Source organism: Mobula hypostoma, chromosome 10 (assembly GCF_963921235.1).
Source record: "Mobula hypostoma chromosome 10, sMobHyp1.1, whole genome shotgun sequence".
Lineage (NCBI taxonomy): Eukaryota > Metazoa > Chordata > Chondrichthyes > Myliobatiformes > Myliobatidae > Mobula > Mobula hypostoma.
This window is the reverse complement of record NC_086106.1, coordinates 28,392,259-28,408,919: the sequence shown is the minus strand read 5'-3', so window position 1 is coordinate 28,408,919 and position 16,661 is coordinate 28,392,259. Positions and strand designations below refer to the sequence as shown.

Here is a 16,661-nt window from a genome sequence, read left to right as displayed (position 1 = left end):
TGCTCCTGTTTCCAGTGTATTGTGTGAGCGGTTTATACCCGCGTGTCCAAGGACAGCCGGTCATAACAATTAATGTACAGCCAAGCCATTTTATTTCAGGGATACATGTACAAACATTTGAATATGTTTCGAAGTTTATGGGATGGAAAACAAATTATGTAGTCCTTTGTCGACTGTCAGATGACAGTGACAGCCTGTACCTCTCTCGCTTCTGTGCTTTTTTTAAATGAAAGGCAATATTTCACGTGGCGAGATGGTCGCAATGGATCCAACAAGGTGATGAAAACACGCGCACATACTGAAATGCTCGTCAGTTTGGACTGCGCGGACAGTCTGATGTTGGCAACAGGAAGTAGAAGCAGTAATCGGCCGCTTCGTACCTCAACCGTGTCCTATGTGGTCACGGCTGAAACCAGCTCCTCTTCTGTGCCGCATTCCCCGACCCTTTAAGACTGTTTAATATCATTTTCTGCGCACAAGTGTGAAGGAGAATGAAATAATTGTTACTCCGATCGGACGCAGCATCAGAAAACCAGGACGGGTAAAGAACACCATAAAAACACAGCCGCAGTACAGTTTCCATACCAAACAGTGACGCATACCTGTCAGGACACCCTCTACTGCAGAATGACGTCGGTATGGATGTGGGAAGTCCAGTAGAGCTGCTGGCCAGCTTCCCTGGCGATGTAAGACGTGTTCTGGGACCACGAGAGCTTGTGGGTGATGAGCGCTCCCAAGAGTTTGAAACCGCTCGCAGTTTCCATTGCTGTGCCGCCGATGTAAAGGGGGATGTGAGATTGGTGCGAGTTCTATCGACTTTGTCTTGCTGACATTAAGGAAGAGGTATCTGCCCAGGTCGTCTCATTGTCATTGGTGACGAGACTCTCTGCCCCCACCGCCGTGTCATCAGCAAACTTGACGATGTGATGCTCGGGCCTTTGGCCGCGCAGTCATGGGTGACCTGAGTGTACGGCAATGGGCTCAGCACACACCCCTGGGGAAGGGGTGGGGGTGCACCCGTGTTGAGGATGATGGGGAGGGAGGAGCAGGTGTGTATCCTGACTATCTGCGGTCTGTCCATTACTAAGTTCGACACCCACTTGCTCAATGGCGTACTTAGACCGAGGAGTAGGAGTTTGCTGAACTAAGTCTGTGGGACAACAGTACTGAGTGCCGAACTGAAATCCAGAAACAACACTCTGACATTTCTAGATGTGTCAGGGCCAGGTACGTGTCAGATGTTATGGCATCTGTTGTAGATCGGTTCTGGCGGTAGGCATATTGGCGACTGTCGAATGTGGCAGAAATACGGTTTTTGATATAGAGTCAAAGAAAAGTACAGGACTGACTGAATGAGATCCTTCCGCCCATCTACTCCATACTGGCACTTAAACCGTCCATACTCCCATCGATCTGCTCCGGGACCACAGCCCTCCACACCCCTTCCATCCAAACTTCTCTTAAATGTTGGAATCGAGCTCACATGAACCACTTGTGCTGACAGCTCGTTTCACTCTCTCGACCCTCTGTGAAGAAGCTTCCAGTTGTGTGCTCCTTAAACTTCTCACCTTTCACCCTTAACCCATGACCTCTAATTGTAGTCCCACCCAACCTCAGTGGTGAAAGGATTTTATCAAATCTCCACCCTCAATCTTTTAGGTTTTAAGGAATAAAGTCCAACCTTATTCGATCTTTCCTTATAACTCAGGTCCTCCACACTGGGCAACATCCTTGTAAATATTCCCTGTACTCTTTCCATCTTATTTACATCTTTCCTGTAGGTAGGTGACCAAAATAGCAAACAATACTCCAAATCAGACCTCTCCAATGTCTTGTACAACTTCAACTTAACATCCCATCTCCTGTAGTTTGATTTATGAAGGCCAATGTACCAAAAGTTTTCTTTATGGCCCAATCTGCCTGAGACACCACTTTCAACGAATTGTGGACCTGTATTCACATATCCCTCTGTTCTACCACACTCCTCAGTGCCCTACCCTGGTTGATCATATACCTCGCACCTGTCTTGATTAAATTCCAACTGATCCAGATCCCTCTGCAAGCCATGATAACCTTCCTTGCTGTCTACTACACCCCCAACCCTGGTGTCATCGACAAATTTGCCGATAGAATGCTGACAAAAAGGCCTCGATAGACTGGCTGTGAGATGATTTTTCCCATAGTGGGGGCATCCACGACCAAAGGGCACAGCCTCAGGACACAAGGAAGTCTCTTTGGAACAGAGATGAGGGGGAATTTCTTTAGCCTGAGGGTGCTGAATCTGTGAGTGTCATTGTGGAGGCCAAGGTATTGGGGTATATTTAAAGCGGAGGTTGATGTGTTCTTGATTAGTCAGGGTGTCGAAGTCTATGGGGAGAAGGCAGGAGAATGGGGTTGAGATGGGTAATAAATCAGTCAGAATGGAATGACCTAATTCTGCTCCTTTTCCTTGTGGTGTTCATCTGCTGAGTCTCCTTTAAACTGCATCCTTGTTTTTTTTAGATAAGAGGACCAAAACTGTGCATGGTTTTCTGGGTGTGGGCTCGCCAACATCCACTATGGCAGTTACAAAATCCCCTTATTGAACCATATCAGATCAATTTCAGCAAGCTGATTGTGCGGTGTACCGACTGGGCCCCTGCATACGGAGGGATCTCTGTCTTAGCATGGGCTCCCGAGTGCACGTTTTCATTTTGGTGGGACTGGTTCATTGCTTCCACACTGTCAGTTGCCCAGCATGTACAGTCACTAATATGACTCTGTAAAAACATTTAACCAAACTGCTCCGTTGCCGTTCTTGCTCCACTCACACGTCACATTTATTCTTAAACTCCAAGCTGTTTGGAATAATGGCCAAAATGCCATTTGCCTTCCTAACTACTTGTTGGACCTGCTAGATCCAGCCCTTGGAATATCAGTGTCTCTCTCCACTTTGATAATCATCATTTTGATTCCCCTTTCGGCTGGAGCAAACCGCTGCTGAAAGCGTTTTGTTGACAGCAGAGGCAGAGATTCTGAAATAAAAACAGTAAATGGAAGAAATACTCAGCAGGTTGGGCAGCATCTGTGGAAAGCGGAACAGCTAATGTTCCCTTGTCAGAAGTTTGCAAATTGGAAAGAAATGCTTGTTTTCAGGAGAGTTGGGTAGAACAAATGGAATATTTTGATCAATCAGGTTAGAGAGGCCGATAGAGGCACATTAAGCTTCTCTGCTGGTAAATGGTGAGGTGGCAGCACATGCACAGCAGGCCAGTCCATACGAAAGGACAATAAAAAACTGAGTGAAATGCTGACGGACAGAAATGGCCATTTCTGATTCAAACATGGGAGGTGAGAGGTCATGTTTGGCCTCATTGTAACCGAGCCGGGGATTGGGTCGGGATGGAGAATTAAAGTGACCGGTCACCGGGAGACCAGGGTCCCTCCTGCAGATTCCCCACAGAGCGGTGACCCAGTGTTTGGTTCCTCTGGTGTTGAGGAGGCCCATCGTGAGCACAGAATGCAGTGAGTGGATGGGAAGAAGTTCAAGTGAATCACAGCTTCCCCCTGAAGGGCTGTTTGGATCTCTGGACGGCAGGAAGGAACGAGGTGGGGATGCACCATGAGACAGAGTCTGGTAGATGGAGCTGGAAGAACACAAGGTGAGAAAGCCATGCTGAAAGAGTAGTGAGAGGAGTATGTATCTGACAACAGAAGCGCAATAACTGATCATCCGCTGAAGGTGGAGGCTGTTGTGGTTTAGAGGTGTGGACTTGGGGAACTCTGGTTCTCGACTTTTCAGCAGGAGAAATGGCTGATGGGCAACATCTCAAACGCTACCTCACTTCTCCTCCTGGCTTGTCGGAGTTCAGGAGCAGCAAGGCAAGGCTGCAGTTCTATAAAACCCCGGTTGCACCACACTTGGAAAATTGTGTTCATTTCATTACAGGAAGAATATGGAAGTTTTAGAGAGGGTGCGGAGGAGATTTACCAGGATGCTGTCTGGACTAACGGTGATAGGTTGAGTGAGGTAGGGCTTTTCTCTTTGGAGCAAAGAAGGATGTGAGATGATTTGATAGAGGTGTACAAGATGTTAAGTGGCATAGAGTGGATAGCCCGAGACTTGTTCTCAGGGTGGAAATCACTAACATGAGGGGACATAATTTTACGGTGATTGTAAATTATTTACGGAGCGGCCTGTTGAGGTGAGGGCGGAGGCAGATACAATTGGGACATTTAAGAAACTCTTGGAAAGGCACATGGATGATAGAAAAATGGGTTATGTAAGAGGGACAGGTTAGATTGATCAGGTTAAAGGGTTGGCCTGTAATGTTCGATGAAACTGGGGAACGAAAAGTCACGTAGTCACAGAGGATGTGGTAGCTCCATATAGGCCACACCGGGTGTCGGACCTGAACCCAATGTCTGGTGCCGAGTTTAATGTTGGATATTAAAAAGGGAACAGACTGGGCTGTCCAGCGATTATCTGATTTATTTGCCCTCCTGCCCGGTTCAGCATCAGCGGATACAACCTACAGCTGTGAGAGTGAGCCTGGCTCAACTCCCAGCCGCGGGTTCCAACCCCTGCAGTCACTTGTGGACTCGCTGGTGCTTGCGCAGGTTGGACGAACTGCGGAAGCCCTTCGCGCACACGGAGCAGACGAACGGCCTCTCGCCGGTGTGCACTCGCTGGTGCGCCAGGAGGTGGGAGGAGCGAGTGAAACGCTTCCCGCACACGGAGCAGCTGAACGGCCTCTCGCCGGTGTGCAGCCGCTGGTGCGTCAGCAGGCTGGACGACTGAGTGAAGCCCTTGCCGCACACCGAGCAGGTGAACAGTTTCTCCACGAAGTGAACCTGGTAATGCCGAGGCAGGTGGCTTAACTGAGTGAAGCCCTTCCCGCACACCGAGCAGGTGAACGGCCTCTCGCCGGTGTGACTGCGCCGGTGCATCTCCAGCTGGGAAGGGTAGCTGAACCCCTTCCCACAGTCCCCACACTTCCACGGTTTCTCGCCGGTGTGGCTGCACTGGTGCCTGGACAGTCCAGCAACGCAGCCGAGGCCCCGCTCGCTCTCGGGGCACGGAAACCACTCCTCCTCCCTGGGGAGGGAGCCTATTCCCTCCACGGTCCGAGGCCGATGATGTTCCGATCCCAGCAGATCCGGATGATTGTGGTGTGTCGTTTGCTCAGAGTCTGTCGTCTGTGAATCCATCGTTGACACCCTGTAAAATGAATTTAAAACAGAAAAGGCCAGTGATGTAGACGCCACAATATCAGAATTAGATTTACTATCGCTAATAAATGTCATGAAATGTGTGATTTTGTGACAGTACAGTAGATTTTATACACACACACACACACACACACAGCGGATTCTGGTTAATTAACAGAATCCATTATAGGGGTGTGTGTGTACACACACACATCATGGCTGATTTATTATTCCTCTCAACCCCATTCGTCTCCCTTCTCCCCGCAACCTTTGATACCTTTACTAATCAAGAACCTATCAGCCTCCACGTTATAGATACCCAAAGACTTGGCCTCCACCGCGGTCTGTGGCAGTGAATTCCACCCATTCACCACCTTCTGTCTACAGAAATACCTCATTTCTGTTCTGAAGAGATATTCTTCCAGTCTGAGGCCGTGGCCCCTGGTCCGAGACTCTCCCCTTGCAGGACACACGCCCTCCATGTCCACTCTATTTGGGCTTTTCAATTAGATTGTACTCCCGCCTTCAGCTGTCGGTTTTCTGGGGTTTGTGTCCGTTGACACTTTCACCCTACATGTGATTTTGCCCTGTGCTGATGTTTTATTCACGGCCGCCGTCACCCGCCACCCTGAACGTGTTTCATTACATTTGGTTCCGGAGTGGAGTCGCAATTTCTGCTGGACGGCCCACGGCCTCGGCGCCCCAGAAAACCTTGGATCGGTCGCTGTGCCCCGGCCCCTTCTCCCTGGGTAATTCTGTTGGATGGTTCCGAAACCCCTCTGGACTTTCCTCCCCTCGAGATAACCTTCTCGTGTTTTCCATTCCACCTAATCTGTGCAACAGACATTGACCCAGTCAGGGACTCAGACAGCTTATCGTCAGCTCCATTTCAAATCGAGCCTGAAATCCCTCTCCGGCACATAAACCTCACGACCCCCACCCGTTAGCCCATTAGTTTGTCAAGGAGCGGGCAACAACCCAGTGGTCATCGGCCTTTCAAAGGCAGAAGGATCGTGGATCAGCACAGGTACAAACCACTGGCCAGCTGGTCTAATACTCGGTGTTCACACTTCAGAGTATCCACATCTGCCTCGCGGAGCTCGAAACCTGGGTTCAATCTCGTCTGTGTGGAGTCTGCATCTTACCCCTCCCGTATCGCAAAGACGTGCAGGCGGGTGGGGAGATTTGCCCCTGCACAGAGTGAGTGTGTGTGTGAGAGAGTGAGAGATTGATAGATTCTGGTGGTGGGGGAGTTGCGAGAATCAGGTGAAGACCAGATGAAGGGACCTGACTGGAAACCCGAACCACCCACTTCCCTCCACAGGTGCTGCCCGACCCCGCTGAGTTCCGTCAGTTGCTCCACATTCTCGTGTCTACAAGTGAGATTAACGTAAGGCTCGCGTAAATCAGCGGGGGTCACAGTCGGAGAGGGCTCCGCGGACCCAGCGGGTCTGTTTCCATGCCAGACACCTCTCCCTACGAAGCCAGTCTCTTTATCTGGAATGGTCACAATGGACACACGAGATTTCAGACGCCAGAGTCTGGAGGAACTCAGCAAGCCGAGCAGCACCTGGTGGAGGGTTGGGGTGCGAGAAGGATGGAACTGTGATGTTTCAGGTTGAAATCCTCTACATCACTCATGGCAATTTATAGTTTATCTCCATTGGTGAGTTCACTGGTCACTGAGATTCAGATTTATTTATAACACGTACATCAGGGCATACACTGTTTTGTGTCAACCACCAAAGCAGCAGGACCAACACGTGGGCTTGTATTGTAGCCAGCAGTGAGACTTGGTTGCAGGAGGGGCAGGAGGGGCAGGACTGGCAGCTCAATATTCCAGGGTTCTGTTGTTTCAGACATGACAGAGTGCGAGGGATTAAAGGAGGGAGGGGTGGCCTTACTAGTCTGGGAAAATGTCCTGGCAGTGCTCAGTCAGGACAGACTGGAGAGCTCGTCCAGGGAGGTGTTATGGGTAGAAGTGAGGAATAAGAAAGGTACAGCCACATTAATGGGGCTATATTACAGACACCCAACAGTCCACGGTATTTAGAGGAACAAATTTGTAGAGCGATCATAGACTGCTGCAAGAAACAAGTTAGTAGATGATTTTAACTTTCCACAAATTGACAGGGACTCCAATACTATACAAGAACTAGATAGGGTACAGTTTGTTAAGTGTGTTCAGGGAGGTTTCCTTAACCAGTACGTGGAAGTCGCAACAAGAGAGTGTGCAATACTTCACCTCCTATTAGGGAATGAGACGGGGCAGGTGTTTGTGTAGGGGAACACTGTGCAGCTCGTGATCATTATGCCAGTAGTTTCAATGTAATTATGCAGAAAGATAGGTCTGGTCTGCAGGTTCAGATTCTAAATTGGAGAAAGACCAATTTGGATGGTATCAGAAAGGATCTGGCAAGTGTGGATTGGGACAGGCAGCTTTGACGAAGATATACTTGGTAAGTGGGAGGCTTTCAAAAGTGAAATTTTGAGAGTACAAAGCTCGTATGTGCCCGTCAGAACAAAAGATAAAGATATATGGTTATAACAGATTTAGGGAACCTTGGTTTTCAAGAGATATCGAGACCCTGGCTACGAGAAAATGGTGCATAGCAGGTATAGGCAGGTAGGAACAAATCAGGTGCTTACGGAGGAAAAGAAATACAACAGAAAACTTAAGAAAGAAATCAGGAGGGCTAAAAGAAGATATGAGGTTGCCCTTGCTGACAAGGTGAAGGAGAATCCTAAGGGATTCTACAGATATGTTAATAACAAAAGAATTGCAAGTGTCAAAATTGTTCCTCTGGAACATCAGAGTGGCCATCTATGCGTGGAGTGAAAAGAGATGGGGAAGATCTTTAAAACACACACAAAATGCTGGAGGAACTCAGCAGGCCAGACAGCATCTATGGAAAAAGGCTCAGTCCATGTTTCAGGCCGAGACCCTTCGGCAGGACTGGAGAAAAAATGCTGAGGAGTAGATTTGAAAGGCGGGGGGAAGGGAGAGAGAAATGCCGGGTGATAGGTGGAACTCGGAGGGGGAGGGATGAAGCAAAGAGCTAGGGAGTTGATCGGTGAAAGAGACAGAAGGCCATGGAAGAAATTTTAAAAGGGTGTGTGGGGCGGGGGGGAGGGGGAAGGAGTCCCAGAGGCAGTCGATGGGCAGGCAAGGAGATAACACGAGACAGAAAAGGGGATGGGGAATGGTGGGGGTAGATGGGGGAGGCATTACTGGAAGTTTGAGAAATCGATGTTCATGCCATCAGGTTGGAGGCTACCAAAACAGAATATAAGGTGTTGTTCCTCCAACCTAAGTGTGGCCTCATTCCGACAGTGGAGGAGGCCATGGATGGACATATCGGAATGGGAACGGGAATGGGAAGTGGAATTAAAATGGGTGACCGGTGGGAGATCCTGCTTGCTCTAGCAGAAGGAGTGTAGACGTTTGGTGAAGCTGTCTCCCAATCTACGTTGTGCCTCATCGATATACAGGACACAGTGGGAGCACCGAGCACAGTATATGACCCCAACCGACTCACAGGTGAAGAGTCGCCTCACCTGGAAGGAGTGATTGGGGCCGTGTACTGTAGTGAGGGAGGAGGCGTAGGGGCAGCTGGAGTACTTGTTCTGTTTGCAAGGATAAATGCCAGGAGGGAGACCGGGGGGAGGGATGAATGGAGCAGAGTCGCATAGGGAGCGATCCCACGGAAAGCAGAAAGGGGGGGAGGGAAAGATGTGTTTCGTAGGAAGATCTTAAATGAATTTTTGCATCTGTATTTATTCAGGAGACCAGCACGGTGTATATAGAAGTGAGGCAAAGCATTATCAACTTCATGGACCCCTTACAGATTACAGAGGAGAGACTGTTTGCTGTCTTGAGGTCAATCCCCAGGGCCTGACAAGGTGTTTCCTCAGACCCTGGGGGAGGCTAGTGCAGAAATTGCAGGGGCCCTAGCAGAGATATTTAAATAATTCTTAGTGATAGGTGAGGTACCAGAGGATTGGAGGATAGCTAAAGTTGTTCTGTTGTTTAAGAAAGGCTCTAAAAATAAACCAGGAAATTGTAGGCCAGTGAGCCTGACATCAATAGTGGGAAAGTTATTGGAAGGTATTCCAAGGGATTGGATATGTGAGCATTTTGATAGACAGGGACTGATTAGGGATCGACAGCATAGTCGGTCATGACCAATCTTACAGAGTTTTTTGAGGAAGTTACCTGGAAAGTTGATGAAGGCAAAGCCAGTGGATGTTGTCTACATGGCATTTGACAAGGCTCCACATGGGAGGTTGGTCAAGAAGGTTCAGTCGCTTAACATTCAAGATGAGGGAGTAAATTGGGTTACACATTAGCTTCATGGGAGAAGCCAGGGAATGGTACTAAATGGTTGTCTCTCTTGACTAGAGGCTGTTTGTCATCTATTATCAATGAGCAGAATGATAATGTGGTTAATTGCATCAGCAAATTTGCAGATGACACCAAGATAGGAGGTGTAGTGGACATTGAGGTAAATTATCAGAGCTGCAGCAGGATCTGGACCAGCTGGAAATAGGGGCTGAAAAATGGCAGACGGAGATTAATGCAAAGTGAGGTGTTGCACTTTGATAGGACCAACCAGGGTGGGCCTTACGCAGTGAAAGGTAGGGCACTGAGGAGTGTGGTAGAACAAAGGGATCTGGGAATAGAGGTCTATCATTCGTTGAAAGTGGTGTCACAGGTAGATTGGGTCATAAAGAAAACTTTTGGCACATTGGCCTTCATAAATCAAAGTACTGGGGATGGGATGGCCTGTTGAAGTTGTACAAGACTTTGGTGAGGCCTCATTTCGAGTCTACTGTGCAGTTCTGCTCACCTACCTACAAGGATGTTGCGGTACAGGACAACATGAGTTATAAGAAAAGATTGAAAGTTAGGACTTTATTCCTTGGAATGTAGAAGACAAGTATTTCAGGCTTTGCACTGTATATATTCTCTGATAACAAATGGAACCATTTGAAGATTGCGAGGAGATTTGATAGAGGCAAAATTATGAGGGGTAGTTAGGGTAAATGCAAGCAGGTTGGCTGGGAATACAAACTGGAGGTCATGGGTTAAGGGTGAAAGATGAAAAGCTTGAGGGGAACATGACGGGAAACTTCTTCAGATCAGAGATCGTGAAGAAGATCCTCAGAGGGCTGTTGGAGTGCAGAATGAGCTTCAGTTCAAATGGTGCATGCCAGCCCAATTTCAACTTTTTGGAGAAGTCTGGATAGGAACGTGGATGGTAGGGGTATGGAGGGCAACACAGATCTCAACAAGCACAAAGCTCTCACCAGTTTGCATAACCGAGTGAATCCCTTGCTGCATTCACAGCTGGCAAACCACATGCCCAAAGTGGAGGCAGCCAAGAAGAATGAAAGAAAACCCTTCTCACACAGAGCAAACTATCGGAGTTCTCACACCGAGCAGGCTGTCAGACCCTCACACCCAGCAGTCTGTGGGACCCTCACACCCAGCGGTCTGTCGGACCCTCACACCCAGCGGTCTGTCAGACCCTCACGCCCAGCGGTCTGTCAGACCCTCACGCCCAGCGGTCTGTCGGACGCTCACGCCCAGCGGTCTGTCGGACCATCACGCAGAGCAGTCTATCGGACCCTCACACCCAGCAGTCTGTCAGACCCTCACACCGAGCAGTCTATGACCCTCACGCCCAGCAGTCTGTCAGACCCTCACACCGAGCAGTCTATGACCCTCACGCCCAGCAGTCTGTAGGACCCACACACCCAGCAGTCTGTCAGACCCTCACACCCAGCAGTCTGTCAGACCCTCACGCCCAGCGGTCTGTCAGACCATCACGCAGAGCAGTCTGTCGGACCCTCACACCCAGCAGTCTATGGGACCCTCACACCAAGCAGTCTGTCGGACCCCCACACCGAGCAGTCTATCGGACCCTCACGCCGAGCAGTCTGTCAGACCCTCACACCCAGCAGTCTGTCGGACCCTCACACCGAGCAGTCTATCGGACCCTCACACGGAGCAGTCTGTCGGACCCTCACGCCCAGCAGTCTGTCGGACCCTCACACCGAGCAGTCTGTCGGACCCTCACACCCAGCAGTCTGTCGGACCCTCACACCGAGCAGTCTGTCGGACCCTCACACCGAGCAGTCTGTCGGACCCTCACACCAAGTAGTCTGTCGGACCCTCACGCCCAGCAGTCTGTCGGACCCACACGCCCAGCAGTCTGTCGGACCATCACGCAGAGCAGTCTGCCGGACCCCCACACCGAGCAGTCTGTCGGACCCTCACGCAGAGCAGTCTGTCAGACCCTCACGCCGAACAGTCTGCCGGACCCTCACGCCCAACAGTCTGTCGGACCCTCACGCAGAGCGGTCTGTCGGACCCTCACCCCAAGCGGTCTGTCGGACCCTCACGCAGAGCGGTCTGTCGGACCCTCACGCAGAGCGGTCTGTCGGACCCTCACGCCCAGCGGTCTGTCGGACCCTCACGCCCAGCGGTCTGTCGGACCCTCACACCGAGCAGTCTGTCGGACCCTCACACCAAGTAGTCTGTCGGACCCTCACGCCCAGCAGTCTGTCGAACCCTCACGCCCAGCAGTCTGTCGGACCATCACGCAGAGCAGTCTGCCGGACCCCCACACCGAGCAGTCTGTCGGACCCTCACGCAGAGCAGTCTGTCAGACCCTCACGCCGAACAGTCTGCCGGACCCTCACGCCCAACAGTCTGTCGGACCCTCACGCAGAGCGGTCTGTCGGACCCTCACCCCAAGCGGTCTGTCGGACCCTCACGCAGAGCGGTCTGTCGGACCCTCACGCAGAGCGGTCTGTCGGACCCTCACGCCCAGCGGTCTGTCGGACCCTCACGCCCAGCGGTCTGTCGGACCCTCACGCCGAGCGGTCTGTCGGACCCTCACGCCGAGCGGTCTGTCGGACCCTCACGCCGAGCAGTCTGTCGGACCCTCACACAGAGCAGTCTGTCGGACCCTCACATCCAGCAGTCTGTCGGACCCTCACGCCCAGCAGTCTGTCGGACCCTCACGCCCAGCAGTCTATCGGACCCTCACACCGAGCAGTCTGTCGGACGCTCACGCAGAGCAGTCTATCGGACCCTCACACCCAGCAGTCTGTCGGATCCTCACGCCGAGCAGTCTGTCAGACCCTCACGCCCAGCGGTCTGTCGGACCCTCACGCCCAGCGGTCTGTCGGACCCTCACACCGAGCGGTCTGTCGGACCCTCACACAGAGCAGTCTGTCGGAACGTCACACCCAGCAGTCTGTCGGACCGTCACACCCAGCAGTCTGTCGGACCCTCACACCCAGCAGTCTGTCGGACCCTCACACCCAGCAGTCTGTCGGACCCTCACGCCCAGCAGTCTGTCGGACCCTCACACCGAGCAGTCTGTCGGACCCTCACACCGAGCAGTCTGTCGGACCCTCACACCCAGCAGTCTGTCGGACCCTCACGCCGAGCAGTCTGTCGGACCCTCACATCCAGCAGTCTGTCGGACCCTCACACCGAGCAGTCTGACAGACCCTCACATCCAGCAGTCTGTCGGACCCTCACACCGAGCAGTCTGACGGACCCTCACGCCCAGCAGTCTGACGGACCCTCACGCCCAGCAGTCTGTCGGACCCTCACGCCCAGCAGTCTGTCGGACCCTCACGCCGAACAGTCTGTCGGACCCTCACAACCAATGGTCTGTCGGACCCTCACGCAGAGCGGTCTGTCGGACCCTCACGCCCAGCGGTCTGTCGGACCCTCACGCAGAGCGGTCTGTCGGACCCTCACGCAGAGCGGTCTGTCGGACCCTCACCCCGAGCGGTCTGTCGGACCCTCACGCAGAGCGGTCTGTCGGACCCTCACGCAGAGCTGTCTGTCGGATCCTCACGCCCAGCGGTCTGTCGGACCCTCACGCCCAGCGGTCTGTCGGACCCTCACACCGAGCGGTCTGTCGGACCCTCACGCCCAGCGGTCTGTCGGACCCTCACGCCCAGCTGTCTGTCGGACCCTCACGCAGAGCAGTCTGTCGGACCCTCACACCCAGCAGTCTATGGGACCCTCACACCAAGCAGTCTGTCGGACCCCCACACATAGCAGTCTGTCGGACCCCCACACATAGCAGTCTGTCGGACCCTCACACCGAGCAGTCTATGACCCTCACGCCCAGCAGTCTGTCGGACCCTCACACCCAGCAGTCTGTCAGACCCTCACACCGAGCAGTCTGTCGGACCCTCACCCCCAGCGGTCTGTCGGACCCTCACCCCCAGCGGTCTGTCGGACCCTCACACCCAGCAGACTGTCGGACCCTCACGCCCAGTGGTCTGTCGGACCATCACGCAGAGCAGTCTGTCGGACCCTCACACCCAGCAGTCTATGGGACCCTCACATCCAGCTGTCTGTCGGACCCTCACGCCCAGCCGGACCCCCACACCGAGCAGTCTGGCGGACCCCCACACCGAGCAATCTGCCGGACCCTCACACCCAGCAGTCTGTCGGACCCTCACGCAGAGCAGTCTGTCAGACCCTCACATCCAGCAGTCTATGGGACCCTCACATCCAGCAGTCTGTCGGACCCTCACGCCCAGCCGGACCCCCACACCGAGCAGTCTGGCGGACCCCCACACCGAGCAGTCTGCCGGACCCTCACACCCAGCAGTCTGTCGGACCCTCACGCAGAGCAGTCTGTCAGACCCTCACACCCAGCAGTCTATCGGACCCTCACACCCAGCAGTCTGTCGGACCCTCACATCCAGCAGTCTGCCGGACCCTCACATCCAGCAGTCTGTCGGACGCTTACGCAGAGCAGTCTATCGGACCCTCACACCCAGCAGTCTGTCGGACCCTCACGCAGAGCAGTCTGTCGGACCCTCACGCCCAGAGGTCTGTCGGACCCTCACGCCCAGCAGTCTGTCGGACCCTCACGCCGAGCAGTCTGTCGGACCCTCACACCGAGCAGTCTGTCGGACCCTCACACAGAGCAGTCTGTCGGACCCTCACACCGAGCAGTCTGTCGGACCCTCACACAGAGCAGTCTGTCAGACCCTCACATCCAGCAGTCTGTCGGACCCTCACGCCCAGCAGTCTGTCGGACCCTCACGCCCAGCAGTCTATCGGACCCTCACGCCCAGCAGTCTATCGGACCCTCACACCGAGCAGTCTGTAAGACGCTCACGCAGAGCAGTCTGTCGGACCCTCACACCCAGCAGTCTGTCGGACCCTCACACCGAGCAGTCTGTCGGACCCTCACGCCCAGAAGTCTGTCGGACCCTCACGCCCAGCAGTCTATCGGACCCTCACGCCCAGCAGTCTATCGGACCCTCACACCGAGCAGTCTGTCGGACGCTCACGCAGAGCAGTCTGTCGGACCCTCACACCCAGCAGTCTGTCAGACCCTCACACCGAGCAGTCTATGACCCTCACGCCCAGCAGTCTGTCAGACCCTCACACCGAGCAGTCTATGACCCTCACGCCCAGCAGTCTGTCGGACCCACACACCCAGCAGTCTGTCAGACCCTCACACCCAGCAGTCTGTCAGACCCTCACGCCCAGCGGTCTGTCAGACCATCACGCAGAGCAGTCTGTCGGACCCTCACACCCAGCAGTCTATGGGACCCTCACACCAAGCAGTCTGTCGGACCCCCACACCGAGCAGTCTATCGGACCCTCACGCCGAGCAGTCTGTCAGACCCTCACACCCAGCAGTCTGTCGGACCCTCACACCGAGCAGTCTATCGGACCCTCACACGGAGCAGTCTGTCGGACCCTCACGCCCAGCAGTCTGTCGGACCCTCACACCGAGCAGTCTGTCGGACCCTCACACCCAGCAGTCTGTCGGACCCTCACACCCAGCAGTCTGTCAGACCCTCACGCCCAGCGGTCTGTCAGACCATCACGCAGAGCAGTCTGTCGGACCCTCACACCCAGCAGTCTATGGGACCCTCACACCAAGCAGTCTGTCGGACCCCCACACCGAGCAGTCTATCGGACCCTCACGCCGAGCAGTCTGTCAGACCCTCACACCCAGCAGTCTGTCGGACCCTCACACCGAGCAGTCTATCGGACCCTCACACGGAGCAGTCTGTCGGACCCTCACGCCCAGCAGTCTGTCGGACCCTCACACCGAGCAGTCTGTCGGACCCTCACACCCAGCAGTCTGTCGGACCCTCACACCGAGCAGTCTGTCGGACCCTCACACCGAGCAGTCTGTCGGACCCTCACACCAAGTAGTCTGTCGGACCCTCACGCCCAGCAGTCTGTCGGACCCACACGCCCAGCAGTCTGTCGGACCATCACGCAGAGCAGTCTGCCGGACCCCCACACCGAGCAGTCTGTCGGACCCTCACGCAGAGCAGTCTGTCAGACCCTCACGCCGAACAGTCTGCCGGACCCTCACGCCCAACAGTCTGTCGGACCCTCACGCAGAGCGGTCTGTCGGACCCTCACCCCAAGCGGTCTGTCGGACCCTCACGCAGAGCGGTCTGTCGGACCCTCACGCAGAGCGGTCTGTCGGACCCTCACGCCCAGCGGTCTGTCGGACCCTCACGCCCAGCGGTCTGTCGGACCCTCACACCGAGCAGTCTGTCGGACCCTCACACCAAGTAGTCTGTCGGACCCTCACGCCCAGCAGTCTGTCGAACCCTCACGCCCAGCAGTCTGTCGGACCATCACGCAGAGCAGTCTGCCGGACCCCCACACCGAGCAGTCTGTCGGACCCTCACGCAGAGCAGTCTGTCAGACCCTCACGCCGAACAGTCTGCCGGACCCTCACGCCCAACAGTCTGTCGGACCCTCACGCAGAGCGGTCTGTCGGACCCTCACCCCAAGCGGTCTGTCGGACCCTCACGCAGAGCGGTCTGTCGGACCCTCACGCAGAGCGGTCTGTCGGACCCTCACGCCCAGCGGTCTGTCGGACCCTCACGCCCAGCGGTCTGTCGGACCCTCACGCCGAGCGGTCTGTCGGACCCTCACGCCGAGCGGTCTGTCGGACCCTCACGCCGAGCAGTCTGTCGGACCCTCACACAGAGCAGTCTGTCGGACCCTCACATCCAGCAGTCTGTCGGACCCTCACGCCCAGCAGTCTGTCGGACCCTCACGCCCAGCAGTCTATCGGACCCTCACACCGAGCAGTCTGTCGGACGCTCACGCAGAGCAGTCTATCGGACCCTCACACCCAGCAGTCTGTCGGATCCTCACGCCGAGCAGTCTGTCAGACCCTCACGCCCAGCGGTCTGTCGGACCCTCACGCCCAGCGGTCTGTCGGACCCTCACACCGAGCGGTCTGTCGGACCCTCACACAGAGCAGTCTGTCGGAACGTCACACCCAGCAGTCTGTCGGACCGTCACACCCAGCAGTCTGTCGGACCCTCACACCCAGCAGTCTGTCGGACCCTCACACCCAGCAGTCTGTCGGACCCTCACGCCCAGCAGTCTGTCGGACCCTCACACCGAGCAGTCTGTCGGACCCTCACACCGAGCA

At 54.4% G+C, this 16,661-nt stretch overlaps 1 protein-coding gene across 6 annotated transcripts in view; it reads right to left on the bottom strand.

The window, feature by feature from the left end:
- Nucleotides 1-84: 84 nt before the first annotated feature.
- The window catches only part of LOC134352781 (gastrula zinc finger protein XlCGF42.1-like), a 146,856-nt gene continuing 130,279 nt past the window's right edge, over nt 85-16,661 (bottom strand). For all 6 annotated transcript variants that reach the window (XM_063060231.1, XM_063060232.1, XM_063060235.1 and 3 more), the window contains one exon: nt 85-5,200. In XM_063060231.1, coding sequence (XP_062916301.1) covers nt 4,570-5,190 — 621 coding nt within the window. In that variant the 5' untranslated portion in view covers nt 5,191-5,200 and the 3' untranslated portion in view covers nt 85-4,569. The remainder of the gene's footprint in view (nt 5,201-16,661) is intronic.